At 46.0% G+C, this 23306-nt stretch overlaps 1 protein-coding gene across 2 annotated transcripts in view; it reads left to right on the forward strand.

Annotated features, from left to right (window-relative positions):
• aldh1a3 (aldehyde dehydrogenase 1 family, member A3) overlaps nt 1-23306 on the forward strand; it is a 604785-nt gene that overhangs the window by 523539 nt on the left and 57940 nt on the right. For both annotated transcript variants that reach the window (XM_078241032.1, XM_078241033.1), the window contains exons 5-6: nt 8386-8447; nt 12539-12667. In XM_078241032.1, coding sequence (XP_078097158.1) covers nt 8386-8447; nt 12539-12667 — 191 coding nt within the window. The remainder of the gene's footprint in view (nt 1-8385; nt 8448-12538; nt 12668-23306) is intronic.

Genomic DNA, 23306 nt, shown 5'->3' on the forward strand with positions numbered 1-23306 from the left:
TCTCGACTCCAGCCCGACCATGCCATCGCTGATGGCCCGGATGTCCCCTTCTCTGGACAGCTCCAGCACCCGCTCCTCAAAGCGGGTGAGGACTAGGAGGTCATGCTCACCACCCCCTATCTTCACCCTCTCCCAGCAGTTATGGGCATTCTTCTCCTGTAGGGACAGAAGGAGCCATGAAAACTCTAATGGCACAAGTCCTGCAGAGTATCAGGGGGTGGCCCTCAGAGGGCAAGCACTGTGATACTCTTGGGAAGGGGAGGAAGAAGGTGCTTGGGGGTCAGGGCTGAAAGCATGCAAGGTGTTGAGGATGGGAGGATCTGGGGGGAGATGCTCGATGGGGTTAAACACTTACCCTTGCTGCCCAGATGAGGTCATTGACCTTCTCACAGCACTGCCTGCTCTTGGCCAGTGCCGTTGCACTCAGAAAGGCGGCCGCTGCTTCCCAGCTGCTTTTCTGTTGCTTCCCCGGGATGATGTCCTACTGGGGGGGGAAGAGGGTGCCCCGCCTCCACTTGCCCCGCCCCACCCTTCCCCTCCCACCTCGCCCCGCCTCGTCCTGCCCCGCCTCATCTCATCCTGCCTCGCCTTGCCCCTCCCCCCTCACCCCATTCCGCCCCACCTCACCCCGCCCCACCTCACCTCACTCCACCCCGCCTCGCCTTGCCCCACCTCGCCTTGCGTTGCCTTGCCTCTGCTGCATCCAGCAACCTGGCCAGGTGTGATTCCAAAAATCTGGGGGCTGCCTTCCTGAACAGCATTTTCTCCTGCACTGCCTGCCTGCCTGTCCATCCTTGGGCTTTTATGGAGCTGCCCCTCGTTAGGGCAGATCAGCTGCAGGCAGTTTGGGAGAACAATCCGGCAAATTACATGCAGTTTGCAGGTTCGCATTGAGGGGAAGGCAAATGAGCACCTGCAGGTGGGCTGCTGGGGAGGGGGACCCGGGGGGACGCGGGGGGGGGGGGGGGGGGTGGGGGGGGGAGGCGGGTGGATCAGTGCTTCAATGATTGGGGACAGGGGAGAGAGAGGGAGGTGTCACACAGCATCGGAGCCAGGGAAAATGGGGGCCTTGTGCAGGTGGGTCCGCAGTGGGGGAGGTGGGGGGATGAGGTGGTCAGTAATATTGGGGGTGTCCAATGTCCGTGGGGGCCAGGGGGAGATGGTGGCCATGTGCAAGTGGGTGGGGGCATCTGCCACTTTGCCTGCTATCGGCGGAGTGGGAGTGGGGCCGTAATCAGCCTGGGCAGAGGGGGATAAGGGGGACAGTAATGTTGGGGGGGGTCCAATGTCTGTGGGGGCCAGAGGGATACATTCTCCGGCCCGGGAGGGAGCTGGCGGGGGAGCTGCATTATTTTATTTTTTGACTGCGCATGTGCAGTTGGAGGCTCTGATTGGAGCTGAAGGTGTTCGGGTGCATTAAGCCCCGCCCACAGGCTTCTGAGCGTGAAACAGACTCGCTCAAAACTTTGCAGTCCGAGTGCGCCCAAAAAGCGGATCTGAAACTCTCCCAGCTCCACGCCCACCCGACACTTGACAAAAGTTGTAAAACAGCGCCCCTCGAGTTCAGTTCCATTTTGCTCTGAGCTTCTGGGGCAGAATCACAATCACATCACCTCTTGTTCGTCTTTCACTCCAACCCAAAATATAACCCACACATCTCCTTCTGTTCGCAAGCTCACCTCCACCATCTCCGATGAATTCATATAGTTCTGGAGAGTTACCCAGATTCGAAACGTTAACTCTGATTCTCTTTCCACAGATGCTGTCAGACCTGCTGAGATTTTCTGTTTTTATTTATGATTTCTGATGTCTGCAGTATTTTGTTTTGATTATAAGTTGATGCTTTCACTTCCTGGTAGTGTACAAACACAGGGTCAGCCTCCATTCTGTGTGCTCACAGTGTCTCGTTTCACCTCTCCTGCATTATCCTGGACTTCATAACCATTCCATGGCTGAGCTCAGGGCGTGGGTGAAGCAGCTGTTGCTCAAACCTGCTCAAACCTGCTCAAACCTGAGGCAATAATGTTCAAATCCTTCTACTTTTAGCTTGTCACTAAACCTCCCATCCACCTTTTTGTCACCCTCCGCAGTCCGAGTCCTCGGAGCTCTTCCTCCAATCTCCTTTACAAATAGAACTCCATTAATGGTATGCCTTGCTGCACTCTAGTGCTAATTATCTATGTCCCACCCACACACTCCCACCCCTGGGTTCACCCAGTCCCTGAATTCAGAACCTCTCATTGTTGTATTATCTGCCTGCATGCCCATCAGCAGAGCAAGGAGTAACGTGGACTGGATGTATAGAGTCACTCGGTAAGAGGCTGAGAGAACCTTCTAGAAGCAGTCTGCATAAAGACAACAACATTCTGCACGACGGTAATTGGGATGGGTAAATAGTTGAAGAATAATAATGGTTCATGTTTAAATCTACAAGCCTCAAGATCTCATCATTGAGACATCAGACAAACCCATAATGCACCTTGGTTCTCAGCAATGGCGTTGTAATACAACACTCACTTTGTAAACCCACACTCCCTGCTTCATCTATCTTTCCCAATTCTGATCCAAACCCTCTGCTCATTTTAGCCTGTCATGCTGCGATTCTTACCGACAGTGGACCTGCACTCCAGACACTTCTTCTTAAGCAACTGCCCTTCTGGGGCAGCATGGTGGCACAGTGGTTAGCACTGCTGCCTAATAGCTCCAGAGACTTGGGTTCAATTCCGGCCTCGGGTGACTATCTGTGTGGAGTTTGGACATTCTCCCCGTGTCTGCGTGGGTTTCCTCCGGGTGCTCTGGTTTCCTCCCACAGGTTAGTTGGATTGGCCATGCTAAATTGCTTCTTAGTATCAGGGTAAATATATGGAGATAGGGGCTGGGTGGGATTGAGGTCGAGGCAGACTTGATGGGCTGAATGGCCTCCTTCTGCACTGTAGGGATTCTATGATAGGCCATTCCATTCTGCAATAATACAGCTAAAAGGATTGTAGAGGAGTTACTTAAATATTTTATGAATATGGATTACCCACAGAAATACAGTCAGATCAAGGATCAAATTTTACCTCAAAGTTATTCAAGGAGATTCTGGATAGTTTAGGAATAAAACAATTTAAATCAACTGCGTACCATCCAGAATCACAGGGAGTGTTAGAACGGTGGCGTCAAAATTTAAAGACAATGTTGAGGGCTTATTGTCAAGATTATCCAGAGGATTGGGATAAAGAAATTCCATTTGTACTCTTTACAATTACGGATGTGCAGGGACGTCTCACGAACTTGATCGAGTTTTTCAAGGAAGTGACAAAGATGATTGATGAGGGTAGGGCAGTGGATGTTGTCTACATGGACTTCAGTAAGGCCCTTAACAAGGTCCCTCATGGCAAACTGGTGCAGAAGGAGAAGTTGCATGGGATCAGAGGTGAGCTGGAAAGGTGGATACAAAACTGGCTCAGTCAAAGAAGACAGAGGGTAGCAGTGGAAGGGTGCGTTCCTATATGGAGGGCTGTGACAAGTGATGTTCCTCAGGGATCAGTGCTGGGACCTTTGCTGTTTGTAATATATATAAATGATTTGGAGGAAAATGTATCAGGTTTGATTAGTAAGTTTGCGGACCACACAAAGGTTGGTGGATTTGCGGATAGCAATGAGGACCATCAGAGGATACAGCAGGATATAGATCAGTTGGAGACTTGGGCAGAGAGATGGCAGATGGAGTTTAATCCGGACAAATGTGAGGTAATGTATTTTGGAAGGTCTAATACAGATAGGAAATATACAGTAAATAGCAGAACCCTAAAGAGTATTGATAGGCAAAAGGATCTGGGTGTACAGGTACACAGGTCACTGAAAGTGGCAATGCAGGTGGAGAAGGTAGTCAAGAAAGCATACAGCATGCTTGCCTTCATCGGCCGGGGCATTGAGTTTAAAAATTGGCAAGTCATGTTGCAGCTTTATAGAACCTTAGTGAGGCCGCACTTGGAATATAGTGTTCAATTCTGGTCGCCACACTACCAGAAGGATGTGGAGGCTTTGGAGAGGGTACAGAAAAGATTGACCAGGATGTTGCCTGGTATGGAGGGCATTAGCTATGAGGCGAGGTTGGAGAAACTTGGTTTGTTCTCACTGCAGCGACGGAGGTTGAGGGGAGAAATGATAGAAGTCTACAAGATTATGAGAGGCATGGACAGAGTGGATAGTCAGAAGCTTTTTCCCAGGGTGGAAGAGTCAATTACTAGGGGCACAGGTTTAAGGTGTGAGGGGCAAGATTTAAAGGAGATGTACGAGGCAGATTTTTTACACAGTGTAGTGGGTGCCTGGAACACGTTGCCGGGGGAGGTAGTGGAAGCAGATATGGTAGTGACTTTTAATACATGAATAAGATGGGAATAGAGGGATATGGTCCCCGGAAGGGAAGGGGGTTTAGTTCAGTCGGACAGCATGGTCGATGCAGGCCTGGAGGACTGAAGGGCCTTTTCCTGTGCTGTAATTTTCTTTGTTCTTTGTTCTTTGGATGCACTGGCCAGGAGATTAGGGATAACTCCCCTACTCTTCTTCAACCAATGGCATTGCACATCCACCAGAGAGATTTTTTCTCCACTGAAAACAGCATCTCTAACAGTGCAGCATTCTCAGTGCTGCACTCGGAGCATCAGCATAGCTAACGTGCTCAACCCCCTGGAGTGGGAGTGAAGTCTACACCCTTCTGATTCAGAGCAGAGAGAACATTCTCCCACTGAGCCACAGTGACACTCTCAATAAATATTCTACACTGTTCACACATCATAAGAGGTGAGTTGAGTGAGTGAGGGTGGTGGGAGCAGGAGACACATTCAACAGCAGGGCGTGGATCTATTGCATAAAGAAGTGAGACCTTTATTTTATAAACCAGAGCAGCCTCAGGAGGAGTTTGATTTGTAATTGATTCCTTCAAGGGAACAAAGTATGAATTTATCAACACAAGAAAATCAATCACAATCCCTCCATTGCTGACAGATGCTCATTTCCAACTATCCACACAGAATGTTGGTAGATTAATCTTTACTGATGGGAGAATAAACATTGTCCATAATTCCCTTCACTTTGTGGATTTCTTGTTTAAATGTGTGGGGAATGTATGGATTCTGAGGAAAATTGTTTTCTCACACGGATGTATTTGGGATCAATATTTTCTGTTCATCCAAATCAGAAATTTTGGCTCTTTCCTTAATGCACATAAAAAACCAAACTTTTCACAGTGGGAAGCATTTCATTCCCGTGTCCAAGCCCAGCCTGACTCCATTCTCCATCCCCTCCACTCCCACCTTCTTCAATCACACCCCGATCCTCAGCACCATCCTACTCTGACCCACACCCCTCTCCCTCCCCTTCCCTCACTGGGAGCAGAAAATTAATTCCCCCATCTCCCTCACTCCCACCTTCCCAGTTATACCCCCTCCTCCAGTGCACACACCTACCTCCACCCCACTAGCACTCCTCTCCTACTCTCTCTGCTGTCAAACACACTCTCCTCCCATCTCCACAGAGACTGCTCCCTTTTGGAGGTCATTGTCAGCTTCCTGGCTGAGAATCCATCTCAACATCGAGCACAACCCAACAAGCTCAGGAATCACAGCTGACCCAAGCCCACAATGGTGGTTACAGTCCAGTTGGTTTGAGCCTCACGATGCCAGCTTTGGGCAGAGAGAGTGGGCAGTCCTCTTGAAGTTTTAATAGTCAATCACTGATTTCCTGAGAAGACAAAATGGCAGCGGAAAATATTTCTCAATATTCTGGCACTCCTCCTTCTTGCCAGTTTTATTAATTGTAGTTTTCTTTGTTGTTTGCTTGGAGCAGTAATTTTTTTAATTCTCTGACAAGTGAGCAGCCAAGTCCTGCACCTTCCATACCCATCCTCATCCCTCCAGACACCCTGCCCTCCAGCAAGACACACCTGTTTTACACTGGATTTACACCAAGAACTCCAGTGGCGGCACGGTAGCACAGTGGTTAGCACTGCTGCTTCACAGCTGCAGGGTCCTGGGTTCGATTCCCGGCTCAGGTCACTGTCTGTGTGGAGTTTGCACATTCTCCTTGTGTCTGCGTGGGTTTCCTCCGGGTGCTCCGGTTTCCTCCCACAGTCCAAAGATGTGCGGGTTAGGTTGATTGGCCAGGTTAAAAATTGCCCCTGAGATTTGTAGGTTAGTGGGATTAGCGGGTAAATATGTGGGGGTAGGGCCTGGGTGGGATTGTGGTCGGTGCAGACTCGATGGGCCGAATGGCCTCCTTCTGCACTGTAGGGTTTCTATGGTTTCTATGGCCGTGTAATTGAGCTGAGCTAGAACACTGGCTAAAGTGACTATTAGGCACAAATCCTGCCTCAATGGCATCTTGATTGATTTGATTTATCATTGTCACATGTATTGGGATACAGTGAAAGATATTGTTTCTTGCGTGCTATACAGACAAAGCATACCATTCATAGAGTACATAGGGGAGAAGGAAAGGAGAGAGTGCAGAATGTAGTGTGAGAGTCATAGGTAGGATGTAGAGAAAGATCAACTTAATATAAGCTAGGTCTATTCAAAAGTCTGATGGCAGCAGGGAAGAAGCTGTTCTTCAGTCGGTTGGGTGTGTCTTCAGAGTTTTGTATCTTTTTCCTGACGGAAGAAGGTGGAAGAGAGTATGTCTGGGCTGCGCGGGGTCCTTAATTATGCTGTCTGCTTTTTTGAGGCAGCGGGAAGTGTAGACAGAATCAATGGGTGGGAGGGTGGGTTGCGTGTTGGACTGGGCTTCGTTCACAACCCTTTGTAGTTTCTTGCGGTCTTGGGCAGAGCAGGAGCCATACCAAGCTGTGTTACAACCAGAAAGAATGCTTTCTATGGTGCATCTGTAAAAGTTGGTGAGAATTGTAGCTGACATGCCAAATTTCCTTCACCTTCTGAGAATGTAGAGACATTGGTGGGCTTTCTTAACTATAGTGTCGGCTTGGGGGGCCCTCCATAGCATAGCAGTGACCTGATCAACTCACTAAAAGGCGACAAAGCCATGTGAGTCTCGCAGGTTGAGCTGCTGGCTTTTCTCACTGCATTTTAAAAAGGGGAAGCAAGAGTCACACCTCTCCCCACCCCCTCCCCATTGCAGGAAATAGGGACCCCACAAGCATCGAGGTACCCACATCCTCTACTCTTCCCCACCCACCACAACCTAACATTAGGTCCCTGCTCCCCCTTGCAAGCACTGGGGCTCTCCCCCCTCTCCTACCATATATAAGGAGGACCATCCCAATGGGGCTCCCCAGAGGACTTGCCCCTGGTACTGCCAGTTTGGCACTACCGGGACAGTGCCAGGATGCTGGGACACAGTCTAGTCATGTTCCTCACCACCCGGGGGCTTTACTTACCTGTTCACCCCCAGCGTGGTCATCTGACTGGTTTCAGTTTTTGAAATCCAGTCATGATTTGCAGCAGTGTGAAGTTGGGCTGACTGGGTGAGAGGGTAAGATGAGGGCAAACATTATAGCATCAAGGCCAGTGAGTACATGTCAGTTTATTAAAATTTATGGAAATAAATTTCAAGCCCTTTCTGGCCATGGATCTGATTAAGTCACTGGCTCAGGAAATGGCAAAGTGAGATCTCGCTGGTGCAAATCCCACAAGATTTCGCAGCCACTATGGGGTTTGTACCCATGGCTAGTGCAGCCGCTAGATTGTGGCCAATCAAAGTGGAGAGTCACAGACTAGATTCAGGATGATGGACAGTGACAAATAAGGAAGTTGCATTGAATTCTCACTATGTCACATCCTCAGGATGGGCACAGTAAGAAGTCTCGCAACACCAGGTTAAAGTCCAACAGGTTTATTTGGTAGCACAAGCTTTCAGAGCGCTGCTCCTTCATCAGCTGATGAAGACTCCTTGATCAGCTGATGAAGGAGCAGCACTCATGATACCAAATAAACCTGTTGGATTTTAACCTGGTTTTGTGAGACTTCTTACTGTGCCCCACCCCAGTCCCAACGCCAGCATCTCCAAATCCGCAGGATGCACAGAACACAGCCCCTACAGTGAGGTGTCGGCAAGGTTTACAAGAGATACATCTCACACATGGACACATAGAGCTGCAGCAGACTGGTTGCTATCTCTGTCATTCTCCATATTGAACAAGATTCATCCAATGATCCCATTCATTCCCTCAGACAGATCTCTATGAGATATTTTACTTCAGAAGTTTTAATGCCACCTTTCATAGTGATTGAGCAATGTAAATATAATTCCCAAATACCTGTTGTTAAAACATACCATCATTCTATGAGGAACATACCTATATGAAGTGACTCGCAATCCTAGATTTTATTCTAGAATAAATCTGATAACTCTGTCAGTATTAATGTTTCTCTTTTCTATTGGCAGATGGAGACTTTGTGATGTTCACAAGACACGAGCCAATTGGTGTTTGTGGCCAGATTACTCCAGTGAGTTAAACTCATTTAGTGAAATAAGAACATTGTCTTTACTTTTACAATGATTAACAATGCTTAAATGAAATGAAAAACAACTGTAGCTACTGTTTATAAGCCAGTGGAGTGAATATAAGAAAGTGTACATTCCAAATGTACTGTGTTAAATGACCATCGAAAATATCCTTGGCCCCAAAATGTAATCAAACAAAACTCCAGGAGCTGTTAGTGTTTTACAGGTTACTAATTTATCTGGAGCTACATTCTATTCATTCTGAGCTCTATTCCATTACAACATCCAGGTGTTTGTTGGATGTTGGACAACATCTTTCAACAATTGCAGGACTGAGGAGATGTTGGAGTTCCTGTTGGAGTTCTTGACATGGACAGAAATGATGTGGAGATGCCGGCGTTGGACTGGGGTGGGGGCACAGTAATAAGTCTCACAACACCAGGTTAAAGTCCAACAGGTTTATTTGGAACCACGAGCTTTCGGGGCGCTGCTCCTTCCTCAAGTGAGTGGAGAGGTAGGTTTCGCAAACACGCCATATATAGACAAAGACACAATTGCAAGATAATGGTTGGAATGCGAGTCTTTACAGGTAATCAATTCTTTATAGATACAGACAATGCGTGGAGAGGGTTTTTTTTTAAAGTTCTTTAAGTTTGTTTATTCGTGTCACATGTAGGCTTACATCAACATTGCAATGAAGTTACTGTGAAAATTCCCTAGTCACTACACTCCAGTGCCTGTTTGGGTACACTGAGGGAGAATTTAGCATGGCCAAAGTACCTAACCAGCACATCATGTGGGAGGAAATTGGAGCACCCGGGGGAAACCCACGCAGACCTGGGGAGAACGTGCAGACTCCACACAGTAAATCACCCAAGGCTGGAATCACCCAGGCCCCAGGCAGTGCTAACCACTGTGCCTGTGTGGGATAATCACAGGTTAACGAGGTGTGAATTATCTCAAGCCAGGACAGTTAGTGAGATTTTGCAAGCCCAGGCTAAATTGTGGGGGTTACATGTAATGTGACATGGACCCAAGATCCCAGTTGAGGCCATTCTCATGCGTGCGGAACTTGGCTATCAGTTTCTGCTCAGCGATTCTGCGTTGTCACGTGTCTTGAAGGCCGCCTTGGAGAACGCTTACCCGAAGATCAGAGGCTGAATGCCCGTGACTGCTGAAGTGTTCCCCGACAGGAAGAAAACACTCCTGCCTGGTGATTGTTGTGTTGTGTCCATTCATCCGTTGTCATAGCATCTGCACGTTCTCGCCGATGTACCATGCCTCGGGACATCCTTTCCTGCAGCGTATCAGGTAGACAACGTTGGCCAAGTCGCATGAGTATGTACCTAGTACCTGGTGGGTGGTGTTCTCATGTGTGATTGTGGTATCCACGTCGATGATCTGGCACGTCTTGCAGAGGTTGCTATGGCAGGGTTGTGTGGTGTCGTGGTCACTATTCTCCTGAACGCTGGGTAGTTTGCTGCGTACAATGGTCTGTTTGAGTTTGCACGGTTGTTTGAAGGCAAGTAGTGGGGATGGCCTTGGCGAGGAGTTCATCTTCATCGATGACATGTTAAAGGCTCTGAAGAAGATGTCATCGTTTCTCAGCTCTGTAGGGGATGGCTTCTTTAACATGTTTAGGGTGGAAGCTGGAGAAGTGGAGCATCATGAGGTTATCCGTGGGCTTGCAGTACAGTGAAGTGCTGAGGTGACTGTCCTTAATGGAGATGCGTGTGTCCAAGAATGCAACCGATTCCGGAGAGTAGTCCATGGTAAGTCTGATGGTGGGATGGAACTTGTTGATGTCATCATATAGTTGTTTCAGTGATTGTTCACCATGAGTCCAAAGGAAGAAAATGTCATCGATGTATCTAGTGTATAGCATCGGTTGAAGGTCCTGTGCAGTGAAGAGGTCTTGTTCGAACTTGTAGCCATCTCCTACGGACAAGCCCTCCGTATACACAGGATCTGCTCTGACAAGGAGGAATGCAACAGACATCTACAGACGGTGAAAGTCACCCTCGTAAGAACAGGATATGGCGCTCGACTCATCGATCGACAGTTCCAACACGCCACAGCGAAAAACCGCACCGACCTCCTCAGAAGACAAACACGGGACACGGCGGACAGAGTACCCTTCGTAGTCCAGTACTTCCCCGGAGCGGAGAAGCTGCAGCATCTTCTTCAGAGCTTTCAACATGTCATCGATGAAGATGAACATCCTCGCCAAGGCCGGCCCCACACCCCCACTACTTGCCTTCAAACAACCACGCAAACACAAACAGACCATTGTCCGCAGCAAACTACCCAGCCTTCAGGAGAACAGTGTCCACGACACCACACAACCCTGCCACAGCAACCTCTGCAAGACATGCTGGATCATCAACACGGACTCCGCCATCACATGAGGGATCACCACCCACCAGGTACACGGTACATACTCATGCAACTCGGCCAACGTTGTCTACCTCATACGCTGCAGGAAAGGATGTCCCGAGGCGTGGCACATTGGCGAGACCATGCAGATGCTACAACGGATGAATGGACCACTCGACAATCACCAGACAGGAGTGGTCCCTTCCAGTCAGGGAACACTTCAGCAGTCATGGGCATTCAGCCTCTGATCTTTGGGTCAGCGTTCTCCAAGGCGGCCTTCAAGGCAACACGACAATGCAGAGTCGCTGAGCAGAAACTGATAGCCAAGTTCCACACACATGAGGACGGCCTCAACTAGGATCTTGGGTTCATGTCACACTATCTGTAACCCCCACCATTTGGCCTGGGCTTGCAAAATCCTACTAACTGTCCTGGCACACCGCTTTAACCTGTGATTATCCCTCTCTCCACTCGCACTGTCTGTACCTATAAAGACTTCCATTTCAACCATTATCTTGCAATTGTGTCTTTGTCTATATATGGCGTGTTTGTGAAACCTACCTCTCCACTCACCTGATGAAGAAGCAGCGCTCCGAAAGCTCGTGATTCCAAATAAACCTGTTGGACTTTAACCTGGTGTTGTGAGACTTCTTACTATGGACAGAAATAAGTAGAGGTCTGGAGCAAACGGGCCATAAAAAGATACAGGGCGTAATCTTACCAGCCATTCACACCACGCTCCCTCTGCAGCAAAGTTGGAGAATTTGGATTCAGCCAAATCTCCATTCACTGCAGCAGGATGGGAAAATCCTGCCGGCGTGAACAGCCATAACATTCCAGCCAGAAAACAGGAGCCTAATTAGGCCATTTGGCCCTTCAATCCTGTTTCACCATTCATTACGATCATGGCTGATCCTCTATCTCAATGCCATGCTCCAGCACTCTCCCTGTGTCGTTTGATACCTGCTCAAACTTCACCCTCCTCCCTCCCAAACCCAATGTGTATTTTTGTGCTGGCTCTGAACATTCTTACTGTTAAAACACAGAATCCAATACAAATTCCGTTTACCCACAAAGCTGATATAAATTCCTCCAATCCATGTGGGGACAGCTTGGAAACTGAGACCCCAGTCATGGGTTTCTTATCTGTGTGAATCACTGTTCAGTCAGATACTCAAGCACTTTGATCTTTACTACATGTCTCCAGGTAAGAATACTTTAATAAAATCAATTTAATGCAGTGTCTATTTTGTTGTGTTCTGTGGGAATTGTATCATCCTCCGTGCTGGCGATAGAATTGCAGACTTCAATCTCAATTCCTAAATATATAGATGAATCATAAATTAATGTAACTGAAAGAAGTCTTTGTTTTGCCAGCTGCGAGGTTGAAGTTATTGGATCTGAGCGATGTCACACTGTCACATTCTAATCTCAGTCTCCCCTGGCTTCCTTCCAACTTCCAACTGAAAGCTGTTCTCTGAGGTTTGTTTCAGAGAATTGATCAGAGAATTTGTGAGCAAACAGCTCAGGGTTCTCAGGAGATGTGACCAAGCCAGGAGAAATATTCAGGGTTACTTCCCATTTCCATTAACAATCCACTGGTGAAAATCATTCCCCTCCATCCATCCTTTAGACTGCCTCACTCGCTCATTTCAACTCTCAACAGCTTCTGCATTTCAACAGTTAACCTGATCCACAAATCTGCCTCTTTCCCCAGTGGAATTTCCCCCTGCTGATGTTCATATGGAAAGTGGCACCAGCACTTTGTTGTGGTAACACAGTGGTGATTAAACCTGCTGAGCAGACACCTCTCACAGCACTTTACATGGGAGCCTTAATCAAGGAGGTCAGTATCGTTTGTTAATTGTACATTAATGATATGTTAAGATGCACAGGTGAAGGATATTGTTTAATAAGCACAATAAATACAGGACAGGCGGGACACTGAAGGGAGAGCGACCAGACTGGACAATGTTTAAAAAGCTCTCTCTGTCCTGCCTTTGACTTTACTAAATGGCTTGGATTCCATTCAGCCCATCCAGTCTGTGCTGGCTCTCTGAAAGATCATTTTAACCAGTGCCAGTCTCCCGGTTTTATCCCTGTAACCTCGCACACTCTCTCTTTTCAGACAGCAATCCAATTCCCTTTTGAATAGCTCGATCAAACTTGCCTCTTCCACCCTCTCAGGAAATTCATTCCAGACTCCAACCCTCTCTGGATGAAAAAGGTTTTTCCTCACATCACTTTCACTCGCTTTGCCCATTATTTTGAATCTGTTCCCTCTAGTTCTTGATGCTCTCTTGAGAGGGAACAGTTTCTCACTATTTAACATCCATACCCTTCAGGATCTCGAATATCTCTATCAAGTCTCCTCTCAGCCTTCTTTTTTTCAAGAAAAACAGTACCAACATCTCTAATCTATCCTCATAGCTATAGTTCCTTATCCCTGGAATCATCTTTGTGAATCTCCTCTGTACTCTCTCCAATGCCTTCACATCCTTCACCAAGTGTATCGCCCAGAACTGGATGCAGTCTCCAGATGAAGCTTGACTAGTGTCTTCAACATGACCTCCTTACTCTTGTACTCAATGTCCCTATTAATAAAACCTAAGATACCATATGCTTTATGCTTTATTAACTGCTCTCTCTCAACATGCCCTGCAACCTTCAGTGACTTGTGTACATGTACATGAGGTCTCTCTGTTACTGCACCTTTCTCCCTTTACTTTACACCGACTCTCCACATTCTTCCTGCCAGAGTGAATCACCTCACACTGCCCTGCATTGAACTTCACCTGCCACATGTCTGCCCAATCCACCAACATGTTCAAGACTCTCCTCACCACAGTTGACAATGCTTCCAATATTTGTATCCTTTACAAATTTTGTAATCATGCCCTGCACACTACATAGAATATTCATAGAAACCCTACAGTACAGAAAGAGGCCATTCGGCCCATCGAGTCTGCACCGACCACAATCCCACCCAGGCCCTACCTCCATATCCCTACATATTGTACCGACTAATCCCTCTAACCTACGCATCTCAGGACACTAAGTGGCAATTTAGCATGGCCAATCAACCTAACCCGCACATCTTTGGACTGTGGGAGGAAACCAGAGCACCCGGAGGAAACCCGCGCAGACACGAGGAGAATGTGCAAACTCCACACAGACAGTGACCCAAGCCGGGAATCGAACCCAGGTCCCTGGAGTTGTGAAGCAGCAGTGCTAACCACTGTGCTACCGTGCCGCCCTAAGTGACTACAGCCAAGGTCGCCTTGACTACAGTCAAGGTCATTAATAAATAACAGGAAGAACAAGGGTCCCAACACTGACCCCTGGGGATTACAAACCTTCCTTCAATCACTCAGCCAATTTCTTATCCAAGTGCCTACTTTCCCTTTTATTCCATGAGCTTGAATTTTGCTCACACAAATCGCTGTGTGTGGCACTGTATCAGATGTCTTTCAAAAATCTATATACGTCTTATTAACAGCACTGCCCTTATTAACCTTCTCTGTTACCCCCTCAAAAAACTCCAGCATGTTTGTTAAACATGATTTTCCCTCAATCAATCATGCTGGCTTGGCTTAATTATCCTGCACCTGTAAATGACTATTGGTTTTGTGCCAGTCTAAGTTACCAGAAGCTTCTGCCACCACATTCAAGCTGACTGGCCTGTAGTTGCTGGCTTTATCCTTGCATCCCTTTCTGAACGAGGGTGTAGCACTGACAATTCTAAAGTCCTCTGGCACCATCCCTGTGTCTAAGGAAGACTAGAAGATTATCACTTGTGCCTCTGCAAGTTCCATACTCACCCCACCCTCAGTGTCCTTGGATGCATCTCATCGGGTCCTGGTACCTTATCTATTTAAGTAAAGATAACCTTTCTAACACCCTCCGCTTCTCAATTGTAAATTATTTTACTTCAACTTTCTCATCTTCACTCTTTAATTTCTCCTCTTGTCTTAAACTGTGACTTTGCGACCTTGTTCCTACACAATCAGCAAAATCACTGGATATGTGTCCTTCAACAACTCAGTTGTTTGATTCTCCACTGGCTTTTCAACCACAGTAGGCATGACTCCCACCAACAATCCAGCTGTATCATTACGCAAGATAAACTGTATTGCTGGACAAGATAATTTCTCTATTACTCCCACTACCACTTCGCCACTCTTCACTGGACTCTCCAACCTCACCTTATATAATGGAACACCACTCCTCTCACCCTGAATTCCACATATTACCACCTTTTCTGGCAATACTTCTTCCAAACTACACAACTCCTCATCTCTTTTAACATCAAAGATTGACTTGCTCCTGTATCTCTTAAAATTTTAACTTCTTTACCTACTCCTCCTGGTACACATGAGTAAACTTTACCCACTCAAGTAAATTCTTTAAAGAGAGCTGGCACCTTCTTATCCATCAACTCCTGATCAGCCTCTACATATTTTTGCAACCCTTTTGCTTCAACTGGGCTTCCCTTTACCACTTTAACAAACCCTACTGGTTTACCCGTTTTACCACGTCAGCCTTCCCAGTGTTTTCCTTAAACCACCAACACCATGACTTTGCTTGGCCTAATTTATTAGGCGCTGAAGTGTGGCGACTAGGGGAATTTCACAACAACTCCATTGCAGTGTTAATGTAAGCCTTATTTGTGACACTCTTACTTTTTTATTACAGTAAAAACATAGAACATAGAAAAAATACAGCACAAACAGGCCCTTCGGCCCACAAGTTGCGCCGGTCATGTCCCTACCTACCTAGGCCTATATATAGGCTTACCTATAACCCTCAATCCTATTAAGTTCCATGTACTCATCCAGAAGTCTCTTAAAAGATCCTATCGAGTTTGCCTCCACCACCATTGACGGCAGCCGATTCCACTCACCCACCACCCTCTGAGTGAAAAACTTACCCCTGACATCTCCTCTGTGCCTACTCCCCTTAAACTTGTGTCCTCTCGTAACAGCCATTTCAACCCTGGGAAAAAGCCTCCGAGAATCCACCCGATCTATACCTCTCAACATCTTGTACGCCTCTATCAGGTCACCTCTCATCCTTCGTCTCTCCAAGGAGAAAAGACTGAGCTCCCTCAGCCTATCCTCATAAGGCATGCCAACCAATCCAGGCAACATCCTTGTAAATCTCCTCTGCACCCTTTCAATCATTTCCACATCCCTCCTGTAATGAGGCGACCAGAACTGAGCACAGTACTCCAAGTGGGGTCTGACGAGGGTCTTATAAAGCTGCATCATTATCTCCCGACTCCTAAACTCAATCCCTCGATTGATGAAGGCCAGCACACCATACGCCTTCTTAACCACCTCCTTTACCTGCGAGGCCGATTTAAGAGTGCTATGGACCCGGACCCCGAGGTCCTTCTGATCCTCTACACTGCTAAGAGTCTTACCCTTGATATTATACTCCTTCATCCCATTTGGCCTGCCAAAATGGACCACTACGCATTTATCCGGGTTGAAGTCCATCTGCCACTTCTCCGCCCAGTCTTGCATCCTATCTGCGGCTTTCATTTCTCTTCCACCCTCCTGTACTTCCTTTCTAACCTGAGGTACACGGTCTTTATTATCTCCCAGAAGATCTCCTTTACCTTTACCACCTGAAGATTTCTCTTTTCCCTAGTTTCTATCCCCAACAGGCCGAAACTGATGTCGGAAACCAAACTTTGATTTGTGAACTAATTCATAATCAACTGCCATTTCTGCGGCTAACCTTGCAGTTTTACAAATTTGCACTTCTAACATTTCAAGTTTAAATTGTCTTTCCAGTTTCTGAAGTTCACATTCTCTCTCTTTTTCTTCTTCCCTCGCTGCAATTCAGGCAGTTTCATTTCTTGTGCTTTTTGTTCCTCCCTTTTTCTGGCTTTTTCAGCTGCAATGGCCTCCCTTTCTTTATCTTTGGCTTTCCCTTTCCCTTTATTTTGAATTCAAGCTGCTTTAATTCTTTTTCATGTTCAAGCTGTTTCATTTGTAATTGAATTCTAGCCATTTCCAATGATTCTGACTGTGTTTCTGACTATTTTAAATGCTGGGCTATCGCCACAATGATCTCCCCCTTTCCTTACGCTGCCAGGCAATGTCAACTGCAAGGTTTCTGCCAATTCCAAAAGCTTTGTTTTAGTTGCCCTATGTAAGCCACCTTGCGTGGCTTCCTCCACCCCCAGGAACTTCTTAGCCTCTGAAAGAGCCAATATTCCACAAGGCACTCCCTATTTAAACCTGAATACAACACCTGAAAAGAAAACACCAACATACTCACCACTCACTGTCTTTGTGTTCAATAATCCCAAACCAATCAAGAAATATAGATTTTAACCTTTAGAGAGAGAGTCCCAATTCATCATAGAATCCCTATAATGCAGAAAGAGGCCATTCGGCCCATCGAGTCTGCACCGACAACAATCCCGCGCAGGCCCTATCCTCATAACCCCATATATTTACCCCACTAATCCCTCTAACCTACGCATCCTGGGACACTAAGAGACAATTTATCATGGCCAATCCACCTAACCTGTACATCTTTGGACTGTGGGAGGAAACCGGAGCACCCGGAGGAAACCCACGCAGACACAGGGAGAATGTGCAAACTCCACACAGACAGTGACCCAAGCAGGGTTGAACTCAGGCCCCTGGAGCTGTGAGGCAGCAGTGCTAACCACTGTGCCACCGTGCCACCCCAAATTGTTATGGTTCAGGTCAGAAATGCCAAAGTGTTTTACGAAGCCCGCCTGGATCATAAGTTTTGCATCTTGAGTTTGGCTTGGATAAGCATGATAGGTTTCACTTCAGGTATGATTCAAATAACCCAGAAGGGAGCTTTTATCAAACAAAGTTCAATTAAGAATACAGTTAACATGTTGTAGTAAGAAAATTAGCAAAAACTCTTATCAACTACACACAAGAAACAAAACAACAATGTATAACCCTGAACAAATATCTAATGTGTCCCAATCAAACCAACCCTGCAGTCAAAAGACCCTTTTCACAGGTTTAACACAGCAAAGATTAATGCTCATGTGATACTGGAATTGAGTCCTTTGGGTGAAGTCTGCAGTTCTCTGGATGGACTCAGAACAGTTTGCAGTCAGAACAGCCTCCCAAAACACCAAGGACTCAGGGCAAGCCACCAACAGCCGATTTCCCCCTTTAGAAAGGCAAGACCTTGCTTTCAGCTAACCAGCAGGATATCCAAAACCAGGGGGAGAGAGAGAGAGAAAAACCTCATTTCAGCTTGATGCCCCTCCTAAAACTAAAACTCAAACCTGTAGCTCCAAACTGAAAATGAAAAAAACTCTTATCACCTGACCTGCAAACCAGTTTTTCTCCTAACAATGCAGAGCCATAAACATCCCAGTAAAAATAAACAGCAATAAAAAGACTCTCGTAAGCAGCCCGGCAACAATGAGAAAAACAAACTGAAAAAGCTTGCTTACAACTACAGCGTGCGCGATTTTAAAAAAACACTTCTTAAAGGTAAACTAATGTCACAGGTCAGCTGCAGCCTCGATGGACCAAATAGCCACTTTCTGTCACTGTAGAGGTTCTATGATTCTGTGATTCACTTTCCGAGGACTCTTTGCACTATTCCTATCTCAATCTATACTTGCTTTCAAATTGTTGGATTACGCTAAAAGATTAAGCGTTGATAGGCTCTTGTTCTTGACTGGGGTTAGATTATCAGAAGGGGATATGCTTTTGGAAAGACATCCGAAGCTTTAAAAACATTTTGGGGAACAGACATTTCCAGCCACATTCCTGACTCCAACGGAACACAAAAGATGGAGGATTTGATGCTCTCAGCATTTTGAGACCATTTAGATTTGTGGAGGGGGTGGGGGGGATAAGCATTAATGGGAAAGGGGAATTGCCAACAAAAGCAATGAGGATAGGGACCATTTTGATAGCTTAACAAACTGGAAAATAAGAGTCGGAGAGAATTTGGTTTATACGCTGAAATAACAGACAGGGAGAGCCAGCCAGGTGAAGATGTACAGAAAAGGTATTTCCTGATGACACGTACAAGGATAAATCTGGATTAATTGCTCAGGGTTTTAAATCAGGATGTCATAGTGGACTCCACTACAGGAAAAGTGAACTTGAAAATTTTCTTAGCTCTTTTAGCAAGACGTACCTGGGAATGTAAATTGATGAATATTCAAGACACATTTTTGCAGGGTGATAAATTTCAGAGGAGAGTGTTTTAGAATCACTGAAAGAAGCTGGCAATATAGAAGGAGAACTGTGGAAATTCAACAAGTTTGTTTATGGTTTGAATGAAGCGTCACGGGTATTTTTCAGTTAGGTCCCTGCTACTGAGAACGGGTTATTTTCAGCTAAATGTAGACCCAGCACTATTCTATTGCTATCACAAAGAGAAACTAGCAGGTTGATTATTTTCTGTGGGAAGGTTCTGCAGAATTTGAGCAAAGGGTAATTGATAAAATAAAAGAGTTTATGATTGGTGGTCAGACTTTGCGGGCCTGTGAATATAAAGGGTTAGACAGCACGATAAGTCAGGACTGACATTGAATCAACAGTCTTATTTAGAAATTGTCAATCACATCCCAAAAGTTGGGCTAGGCCCCTGCAGAAAGAGGATCCTGCATCCCGGGACAAAATAGACCAGTTAAGAAGGTTGATTGTGTGTTAAACTGGTTGTGCACTCACACTGGACTTGATACTAATTATGATGTATTGGAACCGAGTACTATGATTAGACATGCTACAGTTGAGAAAGTTTTGAGAGCAACTAAAATATTAAATAAATGAAATTCAGAGAAATAAGCACTCAAGGTTTCAACCTTGGGTGATGCAGCGATATGAGATTAGTGACTTTTAGCAATGCTTGGGAAAGAGTAATGAATGTTTTCCGTTGACCTGGGAAGCTATGAAAATAAAAAAGATAATTAAAAGCAACTTAGCTGCAGGAACGCCTGAGTGATTTTCAAAGAACAAAAAATAAAGAACAGTACAGCACAGGAACAGGCCCTTCGGCCCACCAAGTCTGTGCCATAAGACCATAAGACCATAAGACATAGGAGCGGAAGTAAGGCCATTCGGCCCATCGAGTCCACTCCACCATTCAATCATGGTTGATTTCAACTCCATTTACCCGCTCTCTCCCCATAGCCCTTAATTCCTCGAGAAATCAAGAATTTATCAATTTCTGTCTTGAAGACGCTCAACGTCTCGGCCTCCACAGCCCTCTGTGGCAATGAATTCCACAGACCCACCACTCTCTGGCTGAAGAAATTTCTCCTCATCTCTGTTCTAAAGTGACTCCCTTTTATTCTAAGGCTGTGCCCCCGCGTCCTAGTCTCCCCTGTTAATGGAAACAACTTCCCTACGTCCATCCTATCTAAGCCGTTCATTATCTTGTAAGTTTCTATCAGATCTCCCCTCAACCTCCTAAACTCCAATGAATATAATCCCACGATCCTCAGACGTTCATCGTATGTCAGGCCTACCATTCCTGGGATCATCCGTGTGAATCTCCGCTGGACCCGCTCCAGTGCCAGTATGTCCTTCCTGAGGTGTGGGGCCCAAAATTGCTCACAGTACTCCAAATGGGGCCTAACCAGTGCTTTATAAAGCCTCAGAAGTACATCCCTGCTTTTGTATTCCAAGCCTCTTGAGATAAATGACAACATTACATTTGCTTTCCTAATTACGGACTCAACCTGCAAGTTTACCTTTAGAGAATCCTGGACTAGGACTCCCAAGTCCCTTTGCACTTTAGCATTATGAATTTTGTCACCGTTTAGAAAATAGTCCATGCCTCTATTCTTTTTTCCAAAGTGTACGACCTCGCACTTGCCCACGTTGAATTTCATCAGCCACTTCTTGGACCACTCTCCTAAACTGTCTAAATCTTTCTGCAGCCTCCCCACCTCCTCAATACTACCTGCCCCTCCACCTATCTTTGTATCATCGGCAAACTTGGCCAGAATGCTCCCAACACAGATGCCTCTCTAATCTAATATTTTCATGCCTCTATGTGGTCCATGTCCCTCTATTCCCTGCCTATTCATGTATCAATCCAGATGCCTCTTGGACGTTGTTACAGAATCTGCTTCCACCACCTCTCCTGGCAGCGCGTTCCAGGCATTCACCATCCTCTGTGTGAAAAACGTACCCCTTACATCTCTTATAATTTTTCTCCCTCTCACTTTCAACCTTTGCCCTGAGTAATTGACCCTGGAAACAAGACCCTGACTATCCACTCTATCCAAGCCTGTCATAATCTTGTAAACCTCTATCAGGTCCCTCCCTCATTGCCCGATGCTCCAATGAAAACAATCCAAGTTTGTTCAACCTTTCTTTATAGTCCATATCCTCCAAACCAGGCAACATCCTGGTAAATCTCTTCTGCACTCTTTCCAATGCATCAACATCCTTCCGGTAGTGTGCCGAACACAATACTCCAAATGTGGCCTAACCAAAGTCTTATACAGCTGCAACATGATTTTCCAATTCCTATACTCAATGCCCTGACCGATGAAGGCCAGCATGCCATATGCCTTCTTGACCACCTTGTCCACCTGAGTTGCCACCTTCAGGGAACTGTGGATCTGCATGCCTAGATCCCTCTGTATGCTAATATTTCCAAGGGCTCTACCATTTACTGAATACTTTCCTTCTGCAGTGGACCTTCCAGATCGCATCACCTCACATTTGTCCGGGTTAAATTCCATCTGTCATCTAAGGCCCCGGTCTCCAGTCGATTTATATCCTGCTGTATCCTCTGACAATCCTCCTCACTATCCATTACTCCCCCAATTTTTGTATCATCTGCAAATTTACTTATCAGGCCACTTACATTTTCCTCCAAACCATTTATATATATTACAAACAACAGAGGCCCAACACTGATCCTTGTGGAACACCACTTGTCACAGATCTCCAGTTAGAAAAGTACCCTTCCACCGCTACTCTCTGCTTTCCATGCCCAAGCCAGTTTTGTATCCATCTTACCAGCTCACCTTGGATCCCATATGACTTCATTTCCTGTATCAGCCTGCCATGAGGAACCTTATCGATGGCGTCACTAAAGTCCATGATTCCAGCCATTCCCGCTGACAGGATCATCCAGTCCAACCGATGACAATCCCCCATCGGGAATTCCCTGGTATCAGAGGGTGTGAATAATGGAAATCCGTAAGATAAAATGGGTTGTTGGAAGTCCTTTCCAAATAGGAATACCTGCTTGAAGAAATTGTTAGAGCTCCGGGAAGAGGCAGGATTGGATTATGATGGGTTCATACAAGATGCAGAAAATTATTTCTTTCTTTGATTTGTTTTGTAATTATTTGAGTGTGTCATTAAATTATTGTTTGAAGAAAGAAAGGAGAACCTGCTGATGACACTGTTAGGATACATAGGCCTTGTTTGATGATGTACTTGGAGCACAATATAAATAGGGGACAGCTGGGGCACTGGGCATGAGGGGAGAGTCAGGAGACTGAACAAAGTGAATAAATGCTCGGTAAAGAAAAGCTGTGTCTTGGATTTAACTTCAACTGCCTCGGATTTTAGTAACATTTAAATATAATGCAACATCTGTAGTAAGACAGCTAGAAAAAACCTACATTTATATAGCACCTTTTACTGACCGGAGGACATCTCACAACACTTTCAAGTAAACTAAGTATTGTTGAAATGTGGCCACAAATGGAATGTGCAAAAAAAAATTCAATTTGTAGACAGCAAGATCCCACAAATAGCAATTCGCTAATAATCCAATTATCTGTTTTTGTAATGTTGGTTTGGGGATAAATATTGACCAGTACATTAAGAGGAAATTCCCTTCTCTTTGAAATAGTGTTGTGGGATCTTTTACACCCACCTGAGACTGCAGATAGGGCCTCAATTTAGCATCTGATCTGGAAGAGAGCACTCCCTCGGTACTGCACCCAAGGGTCAAACGCCATGTGTCAACAGCTGACAATGGTTGGCCCCTCAGCTGTGTAATCTTAGCTGGAACACGCTTGGGAATGTTTAATAATATCAACAGGTTCATTCTCCTGACTGGCTGCCCGTATCTGACTGGGTGGCACAGTGGTTAGCACTGCTGCCTCACAGCGCCAGGGACCTGGGTTTGATTCTGGCCTTGGGAGACTGTCTGTGTGAAGTCTGCACATTCTCCCCGTGTCTGCGTGGGTTTACTCCGGTGCTCCGGTTTCCTCCCACAGTCTGAAAGATGTGCTGGTTAGATGCATTGGCCATGCTAAATTCCTCGAGTGTACCCGAACAGGCGCCAGAGTGTGGCCACTAGGGATTTTCACAGTAACTTCATTGCAGTGTTAATGTAAGGCTACTTGTGACATTAATGACCTGACTCGGTTCATGATGTCACTTCTAATATCCTGATTGGTTCTGACTAAGGGTTTTTTCAATTTCTAAAGCAAATAGAAGTCTAAATTCTTCCAATAAACTCCAGAAAATGTCTTTGAG

The sequence above is a fragment of the Mustelus asterias genome, chromosome 24, assembly GCF_964213995.1.
Source record: "Mustelus asterias chromosome 24, sMusAst1.hap1.1, whole genome shotgun sequence".
Classification (NCBI taxonomy): domain Eukaryota; kingdom Metazoa; phylum Chordata; class Chondrichthyes; order Carcharhiniformes; family Triakidae; genus Mustelus; species Mustelus asterias.